This window comes from Diadema setosum, chromosome 9, assembly GCF_964275005.1.
Source record: "Diadema setosum chromosome 9, eeDiaSeto1, whole genome shotgun sequence".
In the NCBI taxonomy this organism is placed as follows: Eukaryota; Metazoa; Echinodermata; class Echinoidea; order Diadematoida; family Diadematidae; genus Diadema; species Diadema setosum.
Window position 1 is genome coordinate 16340729 of NC_092693.1, and position 24947 is coordinate 16365675.

General features: G+C 38.6%; 1 protein-coding gene across 1 annotated transcript in view; it reads left to right on the top strand.

The window, feature by feature from the left end:
- Positions 1–24947, top strand: part of LOC140233506 (1-phosphatidylinositol 4,5-bisphosphate phosphodiesterase gamma-1-like) — a 97929-nt gene that overhangs the window by 37729 nt on the left and 35253 nt on the right. Inside the window, exons 3-12 of the mRNA XM_072313625.1 lie at positions 4957–5106; positions 14918–15011; positions 15828–15875; positions 16436–16517; positions 19118–19198; positions 20848–20882; positions 21540–21591; positions 22312–22425; positions 23559–23674; positions 24797–24882. Of these exons, the coding sequence (XP_072169726.1) occupies positions 4957–5106; positions 14918–15011; positions 15828–15875; positions 16436–16517; positions 19118–19198; positions 20848–20882; positions 21540–21591; positions 22312–22425; positions 23559–23674; positions 24797–24882 (858 nt within the window). The remainder of the gene's footprint in view (positions 1–4956; positions 5107–14917; positions 15012–15827; positions 15876–16435; positions 16518–19117; positions 19199–20847; positions 20883–21539; positions 21592–22311; positions 22426–23558; positions 23675–24796; positions 24883–24947) is intronic.

The following is a 24947-nucleotide window of genomic DNA, read 5'->3' on the forward strand; positions in this document are numbered from 1 at the left end:
AAGGTCCTGTTTACCTTTGGGAGCAGTGATTTAAAAAATGTTCAAGATATCACATTTAATGCATATATGTGAAGGTCAGTTGTATTGCAAAACATCGTACCTTATAAAATTTTTGCAATAAAGGCTAGAATATAATGAGATAAAATATTTCTCATTAAACTGTAACTGTAAACGGTTTAGTCTAGAAACATTTTCATTATAACTATTGTTCACATTCTGTGTATTTAATAATACTTAACATTGATTATACGGATTCAGTTTTTACAGTGGTTGTTTCTATCCCTAACTCACCTTTTAGAACTTTTTTAAAGCGCTGATGCTGGGTTTTTGTTTTTTCTGCAATCAATAGGAAATTATGCCTTTAAAAACTGAGAATATGACTCCTTCTTGAATTCCTAAGTATGTCTGCAAATGGCAATTTGTGCATCAGCTATCTATCTATCGTGAGATTACCTTGTTTACTTGCAAACATGATTTGTGATCTTGCGTGGGCAGTTCTGTGTACAGTCATGAAATGTAAAGTGCATAAAATATCTGAAAGTCAGTACTTCCAAAAGCCCTCAGTTATAAAATGGTACATTGACAGTCAGTGAAATACTACTTTTTGTAGAGCTATACATGATAAATCACATAGATCGACCCAAAGTCGTGCATTATCTTTCATTTAATAAGTGAGATATCATTTCCTGTATCATGCAATATATTTAGTGAGCATATGAAGAGTTTGTTCGCAAAAACCGATAAATCCATATTTGCCAAATGGAGATATTTGCGATTAAAGGTCAAGAAAAATAAAGAGGATAATAAGAAAATTTTTGCTTCTTTTGACCATAACTTCAAAAGTGTACCTTTATATGTAGTGACCAATATATCATTTAAAAGGTATTATTTTGTACTTTATGACAGAGACTGTACTTCAAAATCTTCAAATATGGACTTATTGGTTTTTGAGAACAAACTCTTCAATACTATCACAAATCAGCACTTGTAAGACAGCTTTGCAAATGTTTAAATTCGCCGTTAAAAACCACAAGTAGTGAAAAAATGAGGACGAAATATTTTCTTATGTAAAAGAAGCAGAAGATACGGATAACCCATTGTGGATACAGTACACATGTTTATGCATAGTGCTTGTTTCATAAGAGGCAATATGTTGGCATAATGATAATTTTTGCCGACATCAGTTGACCTGTGACCTTTTGCTGCTAACCATCTGATGTAATGCCTGTTGCCTTTGAGCAAAATTTGCTGGAACTTAGGTCCTGAAGTCATCCTCATGGAATCCAAGGAGCAATTAATTGTCATGTGGTTGGAAATGTTGATAATGTGACCAGCCATTTGATTGCTCACTTGCTTTAACCCCATGCAAAAAAGAATTAAAAAACCTTTCAGCCATAACCTTCTCAAGTGGAGATGTCAGTTGAATAGTTTGTCAGACATTGTGCAATATTATAGCAGTCAAGTCAGCCAAGAAGTATGTATATTACAAAATCCAAAGACTTTTTTTATACAGTGCCAACATGTTTCTGTTTGAATATTAAACTGATGACAAACATAACCGCAATAATATACATTGCAAAAGAGGGAATGAATGAGACTCTGAATTTCTCCTTTAAATGTGCACAAAGTGTATTTGAGCCACGGTAGCCTATTATGAGATTTATTTTTTGGAAACTTCCTTCTGTACCACAACTCAACAAGTCCTTCTTTCAATGTGCTTCGCCTCAGGAAGAGATATCGCCTCCTGGCAAATTGTACGAGTCCATTCTTGACGGAACATGTTTGTTGTGAAATGTGATAATGGATGCTTACATCACTTGTACCAGCGATAGCCTACACACATTAGTCTTGGCATCAGCTTCAGTCTTGCTTTGCCATTTAATGCTCTCCCAAACAATCAAACAAAACAAAACAAATAACAGTCCAACCTGTCCACAGTGGCCACCAAAGGGAGATGCAAAGAGTGGCTATTATAGACAGGTGGCCACTATAGACAGATTTTCCAACATTGCATGTGTATCATCACCCTATACTACCTGTGTTAACACGTTTCATGCATTGAGCAATACCTTTACTGATACCGTCATTGCACACGAGCGTGAATACAGCGAGCAAGCTTTTTACGAGTGCATTATGCCTCAATGGTGGGGGAATGCAACAGTGGTGATGTTTAAACCATTTGCCATGCTTCGGCTGGGAAGCAGAAAAACGTGCTAAATTATCGCCTCAGCTGTGGCTCCATGTGGGTCTGTGGAACCGTGCTACATGTTTAAATCTTCCGTGGGATATTAAATTGGCGCCCACTGGCCATGCTGGCCGCATTAGACAGGTGGCAGCTGTGCACAGGGTCTTTATAAACATGGCTTTTTTGGGGGGGGGGGGAGGGGGCTTTTCAGTGGCTGTATTTAACAGGTGGCCACTATAAAGGCAGGTTTGACTGTATGCCCACACAATTTCCAAAATTTACTCTGTGATCAGTTGTCAGCGCCTTGAGAGGATAGCTATATAGACTGTACTGTAAAGCATCGGTGCTTCTTGATGTGTCTCAGTATTTTCCATTGAAAATGGCCTCTCAGCTGTCCATTATTATAGAACAATGCAAAACTAAATTCCTGGAAGGTACAATGTAATTATTGAACATTATACCAAAGAAACAGAAGTTTTGGTGAGACTGCTAATTCTCAAATGGAATCTGAAACTGCATCTATAGGCGTCTGCGCTTACGATTGTATAATGTGTAGTTCTGTCAACAACAAAATATATAGCTGCACTCGCAAACTTCATAGTGGAGACTGTGATTGTGTCATTGTTACTGTGATCATCTAGATTGCATCAGGGAGGTCTCACCTCCCTGATTGCATCTTAGAAAAGAACATTATAAGTCAAGTGCCTCTTGCAATTACCACTGGTTCCTTTCTGGTCAGAGAGAAGGGATACTCTCAAAGTGATTGATGTCAGTCTTAGATTATTATGTGCAACCCATAGAAGGAGACTACAATATATCTTGTTATCATGCCATCGTGTTACGGGGAAAACCCTCACTCATCAACAGGCTATTAAATCACTTCATCTTGAAGATTTTTTTTCTTTTAAAGGCACAAAATGATGTGTAATGAGAAGGAATCTCATGGAAAGATAAGGAAGGAAGCATGCATTTCTGCATTATATCACAAAACGGTGTTATTGTAGAGGAAAAAAATAAAGTGGAAATTTAACGCTTGCTTCACATTCCATACCCAGCCCAGCATCAATTGGGACATCAGGATTCTTTTTACCCAAGTTATGGTGGAGAAAACAATTGTGCTTTATGTGAGCACAGAGGCTTTGAATGATAGTGTATTGAGAGTTGAATCTCTTGTTGTGTGTGAATGAATCTCTTTCATGCATATGATAATACTGTAAAACGAGGAATGTTCACGCGCATTTTAATTTCGTGAATTTTGCAAGAGCCAAGATTCGTGAATTCAAAATGCATGTGAAAGTTCCTGCCTACACTATATGCATTGAATGCCAGCGGCAATTCACGAAAATTTCATGCTGCGAAAAAGGCCGTCAGTTCCAATTTGCGAAAATTTCATGTCACAAATATATTGTGTTTTACAGTAACCTGCCAAACTGTCTGCAGTTGTCATAATCAAGATCCCATGATGCTATAGGCAGGCGCGGTGGAGCACCCCAATTTGCATCTCATTATCGCCTCGTTCTATTTGAATTTCCAACGGGCATCCACGGCTGCCCGAAACTGTGTGCATGAAAAAGTCAAATCTTTACCTTCTCCTTGTGCCGCTATGCGTGCCGCTAGTAAATTCAAACTTCCCACACTATCTAAGTTTTTAAAAACCTTCCTTTTGATGAAAAAATTATGAAATTTGCTGCACTAGAACTTGAGATATTAAAGCGTTTTGAAAATCACCTCTCGCAAAACATGCTCTCTGTTTTTTTCCGACTGGACTATGGCCGGGCTCCAATGTGTCCGAAATTGGCAACATAAGTTCATCAGGCCTCAATCCATATATGGTGAAAGTTTTCGCTTGGTTCCATTTATAATTTTTGAGAAATCAACTTGTTTCTACAGGGTTTGGAATAGAAAATTATAGTCAGCGAAACAATTGAAAATGACGTCATTTCTTTTCCCGTAATATTGGGCATGCGTGGTACGTGAGATTCAGGATTTCGTGCTCATTGTTGGTTTGCATGTGACGCAGTCAATTTTGCTGAGTGTTGCACGGCGGTACGGTGACTGCTGAGCTGCTGCCGCGCATGCTGCATGCAGCAATGCGTTGTGTGTGCTGTGACATGCAACGCTATACAGTGACGCGACTATATATACATGGGACCGACCTGTACGCTTTGCGTTCGTGTCATTTTTGACATCACCCTCTGTTTTTTTCCGACACAACCATGGCCGGGAATATTACGGTATGAAATTTAAAATGCAAGCAGATAAATAAATTTCGGTGTACTTTGTTCGAATGGCGCTTTGGTTCCGCAATCACACTTCGTGAATTTTAGGATGATTTTCGAGGCATATTTTTGGTGATTTTGCTCGCCAGGTTTTCGCTAAAATTTCACATTTTATCATTGTCAATCCTCTAATATGTTATATGTGCATATTCAGACATGTTTTCAAATTCAAACTAACTCAATTTTTATCCGAAAATAGGTTTCCTTAAATTGTAATTAGCTTGAGAAGTTGTTTACTTTTTCTCAACTACGCGAGTACATGTTGTTTACTTTATGCAAATGAGGCTCGGCTGCCGATGGATTTCTGCGAGATAATTGGGGTGCTCCACCGCGCCTGTAGGTGTTCAGGGTTCACCTCCCATACCCCAGGAGGAAGGGAAGGAAGTAGATCTGTATTTCTGTTGAAAATTTTCTTCATGTATTTAACTGTATTGATATGAAACTAATCAGTCTTTCTTTTTTGTATGTATGTGTGCATCATTTTGATTTCAGTCAATATCAGGGAAATCAAGGAGATCAGACCGGGCCAGAATTCCAAGGATTTTGAGAAGTGGCCCGAGGAGACGCGCAAGTTTGCCAACACAATCTGCTTCGTAGTCTTCTATGGCCAGGAATTCAGACTCAAAACGTTGTCAGTGGCAGGTGAGTTCACGATTATTGAGACCAGATGACAATATACAGCGATATCCTTTTTTTTTTGATGTGTGGCTTGCTTCTCTTTAATAGCAAGAACACATTCTGCTATCATGGGAATTTGTATTCCATGATTTCTTCATGCTCTGTGTAATAAAAACACTATTTTGGCCATCATATATTTCACTGACAGCTGAGGGCATTGATTGAGTATAGAAATCAGAGAGCTCGTAAACCGCTGCCACGATGTACTAAAAGTCAACTACACATTGTTACGATCACACATCAATGTAGAAGCCTGTGGTCCGAAGGCCCGCTCGTTGTAGTATTTGCAAGCGAAACGAGCAGAGGGTCGTCATGCAAGATGGATTTGAATCGCTATGATGAGACTATCGGCTAGCCCCGGCTGTGCTGCCATCTTCCTTGTGGTCTATTAAAAGACATGCCAACAGTCTTGCCACCTTCCTATTGGTCCGTTAGGGGTGTGTGCCAGACGCTGCAAGAAGGATCGTCCTTCTAAAAGTCCAGAGTTTCATGCTCTGTCTACACAAATAGTCCATTGAGTCGTACGCCCGTTGTCGGTGTGATGATTTGAGAATTTTATCGTTGGCATAATGGCCGCAATTCAAAATTTGGGGATAGTGTAATGTGTACTATGCTTGGATATGTAATAATATGTTCATATTCTTAATGTGCTTGTGTTCATGTTGTATGCATACCATGGCCGGCACCACGTTTTGAAAATTGGGGGGGGGGGGGGGGTGGCTGCTACATGGTCTTTAACAGCCCAGACAAGAAGGTGGCAGCACAGTCGACAAGCCCAAGTAAAGAGGACCATTTGTGACCATGTACCACAGAACGAACAAAAAGTCGCACCCCTTGAGTTTAAGTGAGGACTCAAAAAAGGTGAAACGGGACAACCAAGTAAATATTAAGTTTTTCATACTTTCTGAAAGAACTACCCTTCTTCTACATTATTCTTAAGTTTGGAATCATGAAATAAATGGGAAAGTGCATTTTCAGCTTTCAAGAGATTTGTGATTGATTGATTTCTATCACAAGTTTTATAAGACACGGCCCCTTTTCATTTCTTGATTATCCTTTGCACACTCTTCACTTTCAAGTCTGATAACTTTTGCAGGAATAATGCTACTGCTTTGAAAGTTGGCATTAATCATGGACGGAATGTGTTCATATAGCATGCTCAATTTCAACTTAATCTGATAATCCCTTCATTGTTGTTGCTCAAGTGGTTTACGTCCTGTTTTTGTCCCATTCATCACACAAGTAGCACGGTTTAATAGACAGATAGACCCTGTACTTCAGAGCCTCTTTTCTCGGTTCACACTTTCTCAGAGTGTGTGCTTTTTTTCCAATATTTAGATAGGTTAGGAGAGTCCATTTCAATTGAGCTATACATCATTGTAAAGCTTAGAGTCTGTTCATTCAGAATCTGCCCTTAATTAAAAATTCATGTCTGGCGAGTTTTTGTTGGTTTTGTGATGCAGGGTCACATCTAGAGACCTGCCCCCATTTCCCTGTCTTATACCTTACCAAATTCTGCTGCCTTGCATGTGGTGGTGAAAATCTGCCAATCAGCAGAGCTCTACAGGACAAGGCATGTACGCTTTAATACATTTTGTAATGGTAGCACTTGGTGAAGCTGGCAATCCCAGTGGTCAGAGTGACTGGACTCATTAAGTATTCAGTAGAGTGGTCAAGCTTCGCCCAGCTCATGAATAATAATGATCAAATAATGACATTCACTGATCTCACCAGCAGGTACCCCCCCCCCCCCCCCCCCCCCCCCCCCCGCCCCGTGCTGTCAAGCTCAGCTCTGGCTCACAGTGCTTGCAATATAAAGCTAGTTTGTACAGTCGTAGCTTCACGTTGTGCATTAGAGCAGAATAAAGTCATTCATACAAACAGGCATCTAAGCATGTAAAATCAATGCACTGTTTATGATCCTTGCCATCATGTTCATCAGACAGCAACAGACTATTCATTACAGCCTAGTATTTGGCAATATTGCTAAAAAAAAATTGTTATTGCAACAAATACAAAACACTTGTGAAATGGATATTTCCCCCATGTGTTACTTGAGGAACCATTCTGGTCACCAGGTCTATGCAAGTTTGTTCTTTGTTTGAACAAGAAATTCCAAATATTGTTATGTCGGGCAAGCTTATGCAGTCAAACTTCCCCTCCTTACTCTGAAATTCAAAGCCACAAAATCCGTGAAGTCTTCCTCAGTTACGTGAATGAACAAGGATTCGAATCGTTATTGCAATCACATTTAAAATTCAGCATTCAAATTAAGCACTCTTGGTTCGTGTAAAAGCACAGAAAGTTTCTGCAGTGGTAGAAAGGTCACAAAAGCTCCCACACCAGTAGGAATATGATAAGGCTACTGCGTGCTGTTTGAAGCAATAGCAGCAGCAGCATCTACACTCTCACTGAAGAGTGGTCATAAATCTGATCTGACAGTATCCGATGGTGTGAAACCAGTTCATCAGTTCTGATAAAGAGTAGTTTTGAGACACTTAAAGAGGGTATGTCCCCATTAATATTGCTGGGTGGAAGTGGTCTTAGTACAAACAAGTAATGCTCAATATATGTGCAAAGCTTCAGAGGGGTTATGACTGTCTTGATGAGTGCTTATTTTGCCGTTCACTTCATTACAACATTTCCAGTAGGTGTAACAGAAATGATCGTTAGATTCTGCCATTCGCAGTTGAAATGAAACATTTCGACATTGATAACCAAACAAGATATGCCAGTTAGGTGAGTTGATATTTGATAGACATATTCACAGTCTTTCACATTTGAAGGCAACTGAATGTGAAAGTGTACTATGTGAGCTGTTAGGGAATTTTGCGAGTTTTCACTGTCACCTAATTTAAAGGTAAAGTGTAGTTCTCAGATGCACTTAAAGATTAATTTTCCACCGTTTGGAATTTGCTTGCAGCGCATCAAAAGGGTCTACCAAGAAACTTACCTGGCTGACGTTATTAGCCAGGATGATGAATTGTTTTTGAGTATTTTGAGATCAAAAGTGTAGAATAATTTTTGAGCCGTAGCACACAATTTTTATTCCAGAATGGTCCTCCCCATTCAGCATTGTGTGACTGTAAAATGTTATGTGATGATCGATCATGCCCTTGCAATCATATTTTCCAACAAGCTTCATGACTCTACATCCAGTTTGAGTTTATATATATTCAAATTCATGGTCATGAGAAGAGTCTGGTATCTTCTGAGAAGCTGATTTTCAGCAAGGTTACTTTAAAAACTCCCATATAACTGTCAGAGAATATGAAAATAAAGTAACTGCAGAGATATTTGACACATTATGAAAGCCTTGCAGATTTGCTGAATATGCGGATTTCCTGCTCTGGGCACTTCTACGTTCATTTCCAGTTGATAGTTTTTTTCACTGCATTTCAGAGAAAAAAAAAACAAAACAACACTACGCCTGACTGAAATAGTCATAAAGCCAAGGACAAGATAAACACAGAGTTTCAGAGAAAATCATTCATGAAGTTTAGATTCATTCAAGCAGATTCAATCAAGCAATAAAGCAGACATTCAGGGTACTTGTGCAAGGTACAGTGTCCTTGTCCATGCACTTAGAACATAATTTAGACATGTGCACTATCATGTTTGAGTGCCATGCATGTATACTTACACTCTTATGTAAACATATCCGGAATGGAGTTAGTATTTTCACATAGTGTTCAATTCAGGGAAAGGACCCAATTTGTGAAATTTGTGAGAATAAAACCTTTATGAAATATATGGCATATATACAGTATGCCTTTCAGCGGAATGGGCCAATTCAGAACACATCATGACATAAAACTTTATGAAAATTTGCCTTCAAAGCATTTTTAGACTTCAAGATTTGCATGCTTTGTTTGCAAGAAATGACACCTTTTGATTTTGCAGCAAACATATATCTTATAATTTTGCCAAATCATGTTATTTTGTAGATTTTTTTTTTTTTTTTTTTTAACTTTGCTATCAGTATGTCTATCAGGAAATTTGGTAGAGGGTGACATTTCCTCGCACAACAATACAGCCAGAGCTGGAGCAGAACTCTTGATACATGCTGGGACAAATTTACAAAAATCATGCAGATACAATCACATTTAGAGTTACAGATACACACCGAATGTTGACAGTATGTTGTGATGACCTGGAAAACGTATCATCAATGTCTGAACTGAAATCAAAGCTGTGAATAAAAAAAAACCCCAAGGAGAAGTGTTTATATAAGTCTGTTTGTTCTTCCATATTTGAGAAAGCAATTTTTTTGTTGAGGTTGGGAGTATGTGCGTTTGCACAAGAAGGGGGGAAATCATGCAAGGTACAGCATGTGACCCAATCAGAGTTACCATCCCACAATTTTATGAGGCCCAGGGGAGGCATCAGCCCTCAATCCGTACTTGAATCAATTGCTATGTTCACGCAATGTTTTTAAACTTACAGATTAGCTCAACATTTTAAACTTTGATGATTGGCTCATAGTTAAGTCCCGTGCAGATGCACTGCATGTAGAAACTGTAGAAATCTTGAAAATTAATCTTTGATAAGAACCACAAGATACCTTCGGGTTTATGCTCTATTTGTAGTGTATAAGCCGCAGTGGATCTCCACTCATAATGTAAGCATCGAGTGGGCACAATGGGTCTAGGGCAATTACCCCCTGGGCAATTACCCCAGACCCTTCCCCTGGCCCTAATCCTAATCCTTATTCTGAACCTAATCCTAACCCTAACCCAAACTCCTAACCCTAAACCTAACCCTAACCCTAATCTTTACTCTAACCTTACCACAACCAGTATTTAGGAGGGGGGGGGGGGGGGTAATTGCCCTCTTGGGGTAATTACCCAGATATGAGCACAATGATCTAGAGACTCAAAAGTTAGCATGACCTCTTCATGAACCCCATTCCCCTTTATAGCTTCCGGGTCAACCTCCAGTACGTGTTGTATCCTACTGTATACATCGTCTCACATTATTGGGTTTACTGCTAGCACCGCCAGTATTTCTTTCTTCCGGTTCTTTGGTTTAAAGGGGATGGCTAGTAAGGCCAAAAAAAAAAATTGTTGCATTGGCGTAACCCGCCCGACCCTAAATATTCCGCCGACCCCATGTTTTTTTTTTTTTGTTTTTTTTTTGCTATCGATATTAAATATCTTGTTGATTGCGATCGTGATCGCACAAACCCGGAAGTGGAAACGGCTCTGGGGATATCGGATGGACGAGGGAGAGATCTAGCGCCTCGCATAAGCCTTCCTTGATCAGTACGTCATCTGTTTCCAACACGGACACGTACTCTAACAAGATTTATTCAGTGTATACGTAGCATTCAGACTGCGATGTATTGTGCACAGTTTTGCCATAGGTTTCTTGTGTGGAGAACTTACACGAATCTGTATATGTGGGACTGTAATAGAGATCGCCGTGTGCGATGAAAAGATCGTACATATGGGTCAATTTGTATCTATCTTTTCTAAGTCAAAATAGTAAAATATGAAGTGAAAACATTCAGGATAGGGATTTCAACATCTTTAAATTCTGTGAAGGGGTATAATTCCAGTAATATCGGCCTCATAAATGATTTGTAGAATAGATGAACACAGCACATTCGGTGCAGCAGTTGTAACTGTTTACTGAGCTGAGCACGAGTTTTACACGTAAAATGCAGGTAGCAAAAAAAAAAAAAAAAAAAAAAAAAAATCCGCCCGACCGACCCTATTTGAAAATCTCATGTTACGCCAATGCAACAATTTTTTTTTTTGGCCTAACTGATCAGTGGGAATCAGTGGGAATGCTGGGGGATGATTGTTCCAATCCTTTTGGGATTCATTTAAGAGTACATTATATATCTATTGCTGTGTGAAAATTATTTGCTTCAGAATGGTCTCATATTCAAGTAATGTGCAGTTTAATGTTTCCAGGTTAAAGATAATAAAAAGTTTTGGTACCTCAAAAATTTCCTTGTCTTAGTTTGTGTTTCAGGTTAAAGTACCTTTCATATAACTAACACTGTGAGACTTACTCGCCCCAAAGTGCTCTCATGTGTTAGTAATCATGCAATTAACTGCGACCAGCAGCCCCATACGCATAGCGACCAGCAGTCCCATACGCATAGCGTAATCGGGCTTCGCATTGTAGCATTCAGGATCATGACAGATTTAGTATCGCGGGATAATGTTAACTTAAAATCCCAAAAATTCTTCAATTTGAAGACTTACCAATTAAGGTGAAGTATTGAAAACAGGCTTCGGGCAACGTTTGGTTCTGCCTATAGTCCCTTTCTGTTCGAATCGATGACTGAATGTGACTCGGCCGAGAGGACCTTGGGAGAGCTACATACACCATGTACACTGAATACTACAGCCAGTGCATGCGAACACATCACATGCGCACAAATTTTAAATCCCATATCAACGGATAAGCTGTTTGTGTGCGCATGCGCTGGCCGTAGTAGTCAGTGTATGCATCGGTCCATGGTGTATGTAGCTCTCCCAAGGTCCTCTCGACCGAGTCACATTCAGTCATCAATTCGAAAAGAAAGGGACTATTGGCAGAACCAAACATTGTTTGAAGCCTGTTTTCAATACTTAAACTTAATTGGTAAGTCTTAAAATCGAAGAAATTTTGGGATTTTAAATTGACATTTACCCGCGATACTAATTCTGTCATGATCCTGAATGTTACAATGCGAAGCCCCATTACGCTATGCGTATGGGGCTGCTGGTCGCAGTTAGCTATGCGTACAATGGGCTGCACGCTGCTGGTCGCAGTCAGTGGTTTCGTACAATATTTATCGACGCTGTACGGCGACGGCTCTGGTACGAAACCATTATTGCATGATTACTAAGACATGAGAGCACTTTGGGGCGAGTAATTCTCACAGACAACATACTTTAACGTGAAACACAAACCAAGACAAGGAAATTCAGGGAAACTTTTGAGGTACCAAAACTTTTTATTATCTTTTACATGCCTGTACAGTGACGGGGCGATCATTAACGGCCTGCTAACGATTGCTCCGACACTGTACAGGCATGCTAACCTAGAAACATTAAACTGCACATTACTTGAATATGAGACCATTCTGAAGCAAATAATTTTCACACAACAATAAATAGATATATAATGTACTCTTAAATGAATCCCACAAGGATTGGAACAGTCATCCCCCAGCATTCCCACTGATCAGTTACTAGCCATCCCCCCTTAAATCATAGAATGGGGCTCTCCTTGAAAGTTTAATCTTAAAGATTAGGTGGCGCGTTGACACAAGAATGTAGTTTAAAACTTCAAGCTGATCATCAAGGTTTGAAACTTTGAAGATTACAAACAGTGCGTAATCCTAACTTATACCGACGTATCACATGCCTGAACTGTTTCCATTCTCAACATCTTGTTTTTTATTCCTCGGCCAAGAGCAAGGAGGTTACTGTAAAATGAGGAATGTTTGTGTGCATTTTAATTTCGCGAATTTTGCGAGAGCCAAGTGAAACTTACTGTAAAAGTCAATTATGCTACAAGGAACAGATGATTAAATTTTGGTTGTGATTCAGGAATATTTATGAATTTTTGAAGGATTTTTAAAAATCTTCGCAGGTAGGGTCATTGAACCCGGGAGTTCAGCCTGTGCGTATTTGAGGTTTGCATACACGCACTAAAAAAAAAAATATATTAAAGCATGTGTTCTGCTCGGGCCTGCAAGGCGCCACACAGCTGGAAGCTAATGATGTAGACAAAAGGTTTCTTTATATTGGGAAAAATTGGACGATTTTGTTGGCGTGTATTGGTAGAAATGAGCTGCTTGGTTTGAGGTCTGTGCTGTCCTAGTGCTTTTGTAGTTTTTTTTTAATATTATGTGGTTTGGCAAGAATTCTTCTCCCGAGTTTATCCTGATGCTTTCAAGCAGCTTTCGTTTCTCAGATAATCATCAGGTTGCGGGCAATCAAAATTGTAAGTCAGCATGCATATTGGAAAGATCGGGAAGTCGGTTTCCGCTGTATAGTGAAGCGACTGCAGCACGGCGGATTCATTTTGTAGTGGGTAAACAAATGCTTGACAAGCTTGGGGGAAATTATAAGTCTGGTGTATCAACCGGCGAAGCAGTGTGGATCAGGCCCTTCTTACCTCTCCATGATATGAACGCACTCTATACCTCCACAATTTTAGGGATGTTTGCTTATCATTTTACCTCTTTCTCTCCCCGTGCTATTTTCATTTCCGCGAGATGACAGCCAGGGAGGAGGTTCAAATCAAATTGGTGACCAATTAACCAAGATTTTGATCTGCCTAGCAATCAACTCTATCCATCTACTCCCACCCCACCCCCCCCCCCCCAATCTCTCTCCCTCTCTATCTTGGTGTAATATATTTGCTGAAGGCCCAGGAGAACATGGTGTGTGAGAGAAACAGATTCTAATTGAGTGGGTGTTTGTGTTTGCTGGTGTGTCTGTTTGTCTGTGTGTATCTGTGTGTGTCTGTGTGTGTGTGTATGTGTGTCTGTGTATTGGTGTGCAAACTCTAGTTCAGAGGAATAGGGAACACTTCTGAGAAAGTGACACTGAGTGATGCACTGTATCACAGGTGAAATTATCATTTTCAGGGGAATATAGATATGAAATACTACAGGAAAAAAAAAAAAGGATGATATTGGTTGATACACTGTGTTGAAGATGAAAGTATCCCTGCACATATTCACAAAGAGGAATTGGCAGAAATACTTGACCAGGGGAAAGAGAAAACCACTACCGATTGAAAATTGTGGTAGAAACCACTGCAGTTACGTGTGTTATTCTTGTACTGGGAGAAAGCAGCAAAACCTGTGTTAGGCTCTGAAAAACAAACAAACAAACCAACAAACAAAGAAATAACACACCAATGACAGTTGGAAAATTTTCTGGTTTATGGTATGACTTCATGGAAAAGCACCTGATGATGTAAGATGATGATGTCCTTATCTCATTACTCATCAATCTTGTGTGCTCTTTTAAAGAATGTCTTTAAAAATCATGTCTTTGGTTGGTTGATGATTTGAAATGTATCTGTACACAAAAATTATATATTTTTTGTCATTGTAGCTTTTTTGTATCATTGGTAATATCCCTGAGAAATCTGAGTGTGAGGTTTCTCTTGTACAGAGATATTGAATTAAAAATACATGTATCTGTCCCTAAATGCCTAAAATTACAGGCGCCTTGATCTAAAACGAGTCGTCTTGCATAATCGATTGCATTCAATTGTGTAGTTCAATAACTTTCTGTGCAAATTTTGATGATCAGTATCGCTCTTCAAACTTGCAGACACACAAATGTATGTGTAGGTGTATCAATAAGCGAGGCAATACCAATAGAAAGTATTCGATACAGTTGTTTGCAGACAGAGGCAAGGATTCCAGCTGCTGCTAAGTACCCAGATGTCCGACCAAGAGAATTATTGCATTTTGTTTTTATCTTGAATGATATATCATCTTTTGAGAAGGAAAAAACAAAATTGATAGGAAATTAAGTGTTATATGTACTGTATGCTGAATATTTCGCGAGGTCTTTATTTTCGCGAAATTAAAGATACGCGAAAATATTGACTCTGATCAAGCTATGAACGTGACGTATGCGTATACATTTCTCCATTTGGTACAAGACTCCAAGATAGCGAATTTAACCATTTCCGAAATCGTTACGAAGTTCCGATTCGCGAAAAATTTAGACTCGCTAAATAAATGGCGTATATAGTAATTGACTGCACTGTGTCACATGTTTGCGTCTCCCTTCTGTCCATATAGCGGTCAATGCGGACGAATACCACAAGTGGATTGTGGGATTACAGTGGCTGGTCAGCAACACGGAGAAGGCTAGCTATCCACTCAGAGTCAAAAGGTCGGTACACATTTAGGCTTTGGTATTAAGAGAAGAATATTTGTCAAATGTGGTTTATGTTTTCATCATTTTATAGACACTGTAGATTTTGGTGTGGCTGGGTCATTTAAAGATAGTCATCATGCAATACGTCGACCAACTGGATTTATATGCAGCCTTGTTAGTAATACAAACAGTAATGTATGCCAGAGGACCTGATTAACATCTTCCTAAATTAATGCAAATTCCATAAATTTGACTTGATTTAATTTGACATGATAACGATTGTGTCTTCAAATGATTCATTGTACTATATAATCCTTCAAGAGCACCTATATATATCTTTCCAAGTGACCACAGAACTAGATACGAATTTAAGTCTAAACTATGAACTTTTTGTGTAGTGACTTTTTTAAAAAGTCAAATCTTTTTGATATAACATGGTGCGAAATTTGTGAGGCAACATGTATGAATCCATCTGAAACGTACTTTGTAATCGAAGACAGTGGTGCAGGGGTGTATGGCTGGAAGCCATGTGTTTGTGTTTGCTCTGCATATATTTTTAATGACTTTTCTATGTATTGAGTGGGCTCTAATGACACACGTAGGTGTGAACCTTAATGTACATAGCCTTGTTTTGGACACTTCTCATCCTCATCCTTAAAGAGAAACAATTTGACTGTGTATGAAACTGTCCTGACAGAATATGAAACTGTCCTGACAGAATATGTATTCTTTATTAGTTATCTCTTTTTCTGTCTCTCTCTCTTCCCTGATCAACTGTTCTTTTGACCTCCATATCAAATTTTGTTTGTGTGTTTTTTGTCTTTCCTGCAGATGGCTGAGGAGGGAGTTCTCTGCAATGGGGAAAAACAGGATGGACACGTAGGTGGCCTTATAACTTTCCATGGCGTAGAAATTAGAGCTAACAAAGATGTTACATCTGTTAATTATGAAGTATGATATTTGATGTATTTTGTCGCCAGTATGAGTTAGCAAAGATCTGACATCTGTTGAAATGAAGTATGATACTTGACATGTCTTATCTCCTTTCTGAAAGCACTTTTCTAGCATAATGAAAGAGCACTTGACTAACAGCTTTCAGTAAGCAGGCGGAATTATTACTACTCTTATGTCAGTATCAAGTTGATGGAATGTGTAATTTTCATGAAAAATGAACTTTTGTGGAATTCTCTTTATATTTTCTTTATATTGTTGTCCACACATGATGTCATAAACTCTAGCAGTCTCCTGATCCGGTGGTTCCAACACCAAAAGTTTAAAAATTCATAACTTTTGCATCGATTGTCCAATATTCCTCAAACTTTCACTGATGTGTTCTACTAGTGTTGCTGCTTTCACTCAGTCCACATTGCTCTTTGGATTTTGGTTTCCTTTAAAGAGAACAGAGTCCTACCTAAACTTTTTTTCCCTCCTCCTTCCAGGGTCTCTCTTAGAGACATGAAGTCCTTCCTTCCCAGGCTCAACCTGAAGATGAACACGAAAGAACTCCGAGAAGTTTTCACCGTGAGTAGAGAGATTATTTCATGGGCTATTTTTGATCTAGGTCTGTTCCCGAAAATGGGGGTGGCTGATTTATCTAACTCACCTTCAGCACCTTCTTGCCAACACACCTGATTTGGGGCATCTTCCTTCTTCAAGCAAACTTTCCTGAGCTCTTCCTCCACCTGTTTCTTTCACGCATTCTTTGGTTCTCACTTTCATGGCTGATTTTCTTAAAAGGGATGATATAGTATTGGTAGAGATGAGAATTGGACTTTTAACCTTTTGAGAGATGCCAAGAAACAACTTATGAAATAGTACAAAGCATACCATTCTAAGAGGAATTCAAACTTTATGGCCCGAATTCACGAAGGTGGTACAAATGAAACCATGGTTTAAACCATGGACAAAAACCATGGAGCGCCAAGTGTCGCACGGAATATTTTGTTACGAAATCAGTCATTTCGTCGATGTTAATGATTATTTTGTAACGAAATGACGACATTTATGTAACTAAATTGACATTTTGTCCACGAAATGATAATTTCGTTAACGAAACGGTCATTTTGTCGAAGAAATTACTGATTTTGTAACGAAATATTCGGTGCGACACTTGGCGCTCCATGGTTTTTGTCCATGGTTTAAACCATGGTTTCATTTGTACCACCTTCGTGAATTTAATAACAGGTGGGTACCAGCTTTTATTAGGATTGCTCTGTTTTGGGTATCTCAGCCATTTCAAAACCAATTTTCATCAAATAAACAATGATTTCCTCTCGGAATTACATGTTCTTTCAGATTTCATAAAAGGTTTCTCATTATCTCACCAAAAATGTTAGAAACATGAAGTTAGATCTCAACTAAAACCATGCGATCCCTTTGAACTCTCGCACCCCAGCTCTTTCCTCAGAGCATGATCATCATCAGTAAAGAGATTAAAAAAATGATATATTAAAGTAAAGAAATTAAAGACGGCTGACAGAGAGCCTGCAGGTGTTCTATAGTTATGGCCTCCCTCTTGTGCCAGTAAACCCTACCAAAGCACAAAGTGGGATGATGAGGATGATGAATGCGAATGGCAAGGAGTTCATTATCAGCCTGAACTTCCTCAGCATAGTGGCCCAAATTCATATGAAGGTGGTTTAAATTTAGACCATGGTTTGTGCAAATAATTCTTCTGCATAATCACGATTGACAGATTGCGTACGCCAACAACAGACGTCCAGTAACAAATGCGAATGGATACGTGCATGTGAAAGCTACGACAATTTCATGCTTATTTTAATAGACCATGGTTTAAATTTAAACCACCTTTGTGAATTCAGGCCATTAAGTTCGTATTGTATGAAAGAGTATACTGAGCAAGAACTGAAAGTGGTCATATCTTTAAAAGCTTCCATGGTGCACATCCAATATAAAATGTGCGCTTCAGGATGTTCGGTTTGGTAATAACCATCTACATGAATGGACTCTACATTTTATCTTATCATTAGCGATCCACAAAAAGCTATGCCTGTCCAATTAAGCAATATGAGTCAGTTCTAAATGGAATAAATGGTCGAGATTTAAATTGGCAAATGAAAGGTCAAACTAAAAAAAAAAAGAAGTGTAATAAAGGTATATGATTTATATTCAGTCATCCACCCCCATTAAAAAAAAAAAAAAAAAAACTTTCTGCGATTTGTGGCTTCATGGACTTACAACTGATTTCACCTTGTATCTCCAATGACAATGAACAAGTAAATCCTAGATGATGCCAGATAAAACACATTATTTGAGCATGAAAGTGAAACCACACTCCATATACAAGCTTAGTTTAGTACAGTAGGTTTAAACAAACCAATGGGAATACTTCGTCGAAATCACACTTACATGTAAAAGGCAAGTTTCATGGCTGTCGACAGGACAATGATAATGTTCACGATCACACGTATGCAAAAGAATGACGTAATTAACGTCAGTGCCTTGAAAGTCCCCCATTTGTCTGCACAAAAAAAAAGGCTTGAGTACTTAATTTCCTTCGGAACAATGAAATCAGAAATAGTATTCTGTGTCATTCAGTTCATGCCGTTTGTGACCAAACTTGGATGGTAGATGTCCCTTGGGGATTTGAAGGTCACCATAAGGTCAAAGGTCACAGACAGGGGTCAAAATACTTTTAGAGCCCAATGTTGAGTTCTTGCGGCGCGTTTCGATTATGGCTCATAACTTTTGATCCCTTTGTCTGTTTGTGACCAAACTTGGATGGTAAGTGTCATTTGGGGAGTTGAAGGTCACCACAAGGTCAAAGGTCGTAGGCGGGTCAATGAACTTCCGGGAGTTAGAAAAACATAAATTTTTTTGTACGCGAATGGCCGAGACACAATTTGGCACTTGCCTTGTTCCAGGAACATGTAATTCTTTTTTTTTTATTCAACAATTGTTTGTTCCACTTGATTGTTTGTTCCACTTGATAGAAATAATTAATTGATGTTTTATTGATTAGAAAAACTTTCTAGTAGGGATGACTGCCAGGTAACCCAGACCCATGTAATATCAATGAAGTGCGAGCGTGCTTTTAAAAGATCATGGTGTGGATATTGTATTGATGTGTTGAACTATTTTTACTTGTGGTTCCCTGACAGGAGGCAGACCAGTGGGGGCGCCAAGAAATACCGTTCGAAGCACTCCTGCTGCTCTACAACAATCTCGTGTTCCAGCAAGAGGTATGCTCACTGTCTCCTCTGTTTCCTTATGTTCTCTTTAACCCTTTGCTGGGCTGTGTTTGCCAGTATGGCATGCATGCTGATTGGAGTGTTGTTTTGTGTTCGTTTGTTTTTGCTGGATTGGCACAAATGTGTAGAAACTGATTGTCAATGAATAGAGATAATAACCTAATGATATTTATATGTGTTGTGTGACCATGGCTTTTCTGTTGGACTGAGGCACATTGCTACTCCTGAGTGGGCTTTCTAGCTCTTTTTTTTTATGCCGAATTGTCACAAATGTCAAATTATCAATGAATCGAGATTACCTAATAATATTTGTTCATTTTGTGTTACCATGACCTTTCTGTTGGGCTGAGGCATGTTGCTACTCGTGAGTGGGCTCGTTAGCTTTACAAGTACCGTAGCTCAAGTTTTGATGGATTGCTGAATGCTGATGAAAAAACTTGGCAAAAGTAATGCCCCCCAAAATGGAACAGACATCTTTGTATTTTATCTGTCATTGACTGTTGTCAAGAATATCTTTTTTTTTTGTAATGTTGAAATATGCCATGTGAATTGTGAAAAAGAGATTGTTTTTTGTTCTGATCAATTAAATCACGAAATACCCCCCCCCCAAAAAAAAAAAAAAAATGATTAAGCTTAGTCCCTTTGTGACAGCACATTAAAGGTTAAAGACTGCTGTAGTGACATAGAGTTCATGCGATATATAAGCTGACAAGTGTACTCTTTATTATGACCCTACACATCGCTATAAAGACAGCTTTTCTTTTAGTCTTGGTTTGTTTGTTTTTTATGGCAAGATGTTAGCTGACAAGGTTTTTATTCCATTGTTAATCTAAGCGTTGCCATAACAACCCAGTAGGGGCCTAGTCTAGCAGAAGGGTGCTGTTCCAAATACAACTGTACATTCCTCCATTTTGACGTTTAACTGTTGCTGCAGCAACTTAACTTTTCCATTGTGACCCTTTAGGCAATTTATAACAGCATGGTAACTTGGTACTTTGTCACACAGTGTAGCTCTGTGGCTGTTCCTCCATTGCAACTTTACACATCAATGCAGTGATGATGCTGATAAACATTATACCAGCTATGGCGCACACTCTCCAACTAGCTACATGATAAGGATCTGTGTGCTGCAATCATGATATTTGTTGCCAACTCAACCAATATTTGCAGGGAATACTGTCATTTTGTGTGTTCACGAAATTGCTGATTTTTGTTCTCTTTTTTTGGGGAAGTGGCTATTTCATTAAGACCGTCTGATGCTTAAAGGGATGGTGTATATTTGGTTTAAATGGGGATTAAGTTTTTAACTCTTTGCAAGATTATTAGAAACCACTTATATGAAATATTAAAAAGCATACAATTCTAGGAGGAATTCAAAGTTTATTTGTCCCACCTTTTATTAGGACCACATTGTTTTACTTTGTTTTTGGATATCTGAGCCATTTCAAAACCCATTTTCGTCAAATCTTTAATTCCTCTTTGAATCATATCCCTTTAATATGTCATATATGTGGTTTCTAATTATCTCGCAAAAGATTAAAAACCTGAATCCTCATCTCAATCAAAGCTATACCATCCCCTTAAAGGAGTTTGCAGAAGTGTAATAACACATTTGACTTTTTAATTACATTTATCCTCAGGTGGCAGACAGACTAAAAGAATACTACAATGACATGTAAGTATGAAATGTGACATAGCTTCTTGACTTAAAATGGTACAGCGTGACCTCTTCCATTAAAAAAAAAGCAAAACAAAACCAAAAATGAGTATGATGTCATGGACTTTGGTAGTTACTGCATATATCACATTCAAAACTGGAAAAGTGTGCATTCATTGTGGGATGATTCGTGTGGTAAAAGCGTGGTAAAAAGCAGGACTGGAGTTGCTCATAGTATATGACGTCATAATGTGATACAAGTTTTGTCAAACTTCAAAGGCTTATTCAACTCCAAGATTGTTTGTGTTAGCATTTTTTTTATATTGCCAGCTATGCATATGTATGATTATGTCTACCTTCAAATTTTATGTCAGGATATTGTGAATATAAGAAGATTAAAATATATATATATATATATATATATATATATATATATATATATATATATATATATGTTCATGTATATAAATACAGTAGATAGATATATAGAAAAAAATATATGAATATGTAGAGTGCATTGATACATGGATAGATAGATAGAGAGATAGAGTTTATGGAGAATGAGTTATATATGAGAGGGGAGAAAGAAGGAGAGGAGGAAAGAATGAAAGAGGAAACATAGGAAAGAGATTAAGATTATCACTTATCAATGACCTCTTCCGATCTCTTCGACAGGAATCGGGTAACGCTGAACGACTTCATCAGGTTCCTTGCTCAGGAGCAGAAGGTACAGGAATTTGCTCTTGATGGTTGACAGAGTGTCGGAAACTCTTGTGGGCTGACAAAGCTTCTATTGAAGTCATCATGGTTAATGAGAATCAATCCTCTTCAAGCAGTAGTAATTACAAATAGATATTGTGAAAATTTATCAGGAAGTTTCAGAATTTACCACGAGTACTTAAAAAAAAATATCTTTGTGGTATCAATCTATTGATATAGTTTCTGGAAGATGCTTTGGATATACAGCGGCATATAAAAAAAAAGTAACCGGATGCATTTTTGAAGTCCTGCATATGTGTACTTTACAAGCTAAATTGTTAAATGGACCTTGAAGTTTTGCATATATACGGGAAGTAGAAGACACATGTATAGGTTTTGGTAGTGTTACTGTCATTGCCTCATCTTTTACAGGGTTGTTAGCGCTCTGACCGGATAAACATTTGCAAAATGTGCCAAATAAGTCCAATAACTTGGTTGTTACTCAATGTGATTTATTTTGTGCGAGGTAAGGACATGTATTTTTGATGATAATGATAAATTGTAAATATTGAAATCATCATAATATCTGTCAGCATTATCATTATCATATCATCTTTGTTTTCATCATTATCATGATCATCTTCATCAACATTGTCAATATCTTCATCATCATCATCACCATTCTCATCCCGATCATCATCGTCGTTACCATAACTTTTGTTTTCGTGTGTCACTGCCATCCTCCCAGGACCCCATGGCAAACAACCCCAAGGAGGTAAAGGAGTACATCAGGAGGTACTTTGTGGACTCTGGTAGGCCCTCTCCAGAGTCGGATGCCGAACTCTCATTCACCGTACCAGAGGTCAGTGAAGTCACATGGAAGGGGGGGGGGGGGCTGAGACCTTACTTACTCTAGTCCTGAAAGACTTTTCATGCACAGAAAAAAATATATATATATTTCTTTTTTGTTTGTTTGTTTGTGTGTTTGTGTGTTTGTTTGTTTGTTTGTTTACATGGTTCACCTTCTTTGCATGTCAGGAGGGGAATCTGGCCTGATGCCATACTATATTTTAATCCCAGAAAAGAGAGTGTTTTAACCCCAAGAAAAATTGGATGAAATACTCCAAGAACTTTGGGTATGAGACACATGTGGAATTGTCGCCAACTTGCACAAAACCTGATTATCATATTCTCCTGATTTCTTTATGTTCCAATGCATATATCTCCTATTTCTTTCTCTAGTCTGTACAAATATTTCCACAGATTCATTGAGATATGTTAAAACTCCAAGTGACTAGATGAGGGTTTTCGTGTCATGTAGTAGGTGCTCTTTAGGGCCTTCCTCAGGCACAAGTTTGGTGTTGTGATTGGTAATTAGACTGACATATGCATGTGCAATCAGAGGGCACGACAGTATAAGCTAGGAACCACCTTAATCAAGCATGCATTGTTTGATGGGAAATGTGACATTTTTCCAGAACTTCTGAACACGTTCACACAAAGTAAGCTCTTTGCAATCCCAGCAGCATACTCAAAAGTGAAATTCTCACTGTGGTTAATGCAATGAAAGTGAAATGACGAGAAATGTTTCCTCTGCCATGATACCTGTGTCTGTGCTTATGGTTGTCGTGGAGGTATCCGAATATCTTTTGCTCTTCAGCGGTCATATTGTAATTGTTTCACTGGTTGAGATAACCTCAGAGAATTCTTGGAGAAAGGGAATTTTACACACTGCTGGAGTGGCTGTTTCGAGCAAAATTCTGGAAACATATTAGTCTCGTTTCAAAATTGTACAAGGGAAAGAGAACCTTCTCTGGGATTTCTTCTAGTCCTCATAATGAAAGTGTTTAACCAATAGAGGAAGTTGTTTGCTTTGACTTTTATAGGTCAACATATTGCGTCTTATATGATTTGCTGTAATATTTGTGGTGAAGAAAACCTCACAGCTAGCTCATAAATAATGGGGTTGATTGGTTTCTTTCTTTTCCCTCTCAGTTCGTAGATTATTTGTACTCCAAGGACAACGAAATCTGGAATCGTTTCTATGACAACGTGTCAGATGACATGGACAGGCCGCTGTGTGATTACTGGATAGCATCATCGCACAACACGTAAGAATTGAATCCATAGAGAAGTCTGACTATATTGAGGGTAAACAGAGCTCACTTGAATGACAACACTACCGTCAAATGCTGTAAATAGCAAAGTCTTCTGAACGATGCAATATAAAATTTTGTCAACAGGCTATTTTGTGCAAGGTCAGTGTGTAAATACAGAGCCACAGTTTCCATGAATTGTTTTTCTTAGTTGTATTTATGGAACACACACAAGAGATCATAATTCTTAGGTAGGAGAAACAAATTGCAGAAGTTAAAACTAAGATTGGAGTAGTTCTCTCTGGCTATATACATACTAATCATGTTCCTTTCTATTCCAGTATGTTTAATAGGAGTTAAGCTGAATTTGTTTTATGTCCAAAGCTAAGGGCATTATACGCATTCACAGTACTTGTGCTGGAAGTTGCGCAGATTACCTTCATGAGTAGAGGCCAGATTACAAGATTTTGTTGCCCATATTCAGAGATGCCAACCGTTTGTTTTTATTTGCAGTATTTTATGCTGTTTTTTTGTTTTTTGTTTTTTGAGGGGGTGTGGGTATTTTGTTTTTGTTAAAATTACCGCACGTTTCATGGAAAATACTGTTTTTCCTAAATTATATAAATACACACATCTATTGCAGTAAGGCAAAAATTTTGTTTTCCCACCAAAAGTACAACTTTTTAGCCCTGAGGTATACTGCAGTGCTGTTAACAAGGTTGGCATCCCTGCATCTTGCACTCATTGGAGATTGGGGATTAATCCTTTGTTTGCCACATGTGCCAACTGGCAAAGAAAACTCCTTTTCATTGTGCGCACTGTCCAGAGTCACTGGTGCAAAAAGGGTTAATTGTGAGACATCATGATTCACTGGATCAGTCTTCCCCACACAAGATCCTGGGGGGCATTTCATGAGGCGTTTTGTCTGACAAACTTGTCGGACAAATTTGCTCTCAGCCAATCAGATGCAAGGATTTCAGTAGCTTGTGACAGTTTGTCAGAAAAGATATCTGACAAAATGCTTCATGAAATGCCCCCTGAAAGCATCCTAGACTGAATACAAGACCAACCAAGTTTGTGTGAGCAGTGGATTGATCCAACAAAGTGTTATTTTTTTTCAATGCTTCGGTGTATCAGGTATCTGACAGGGGATCAGGTGTCCAGTGAATCTTCGGTGGAGGCATATGCCAGGTGTCTACGAATGGGATGCAGATGTCTAGAGTGTGAGTAACCATGGCAACAGTCGTGGCTGTGCGATGACTTGACAGTAGCCAGGAAGGCAATGTTT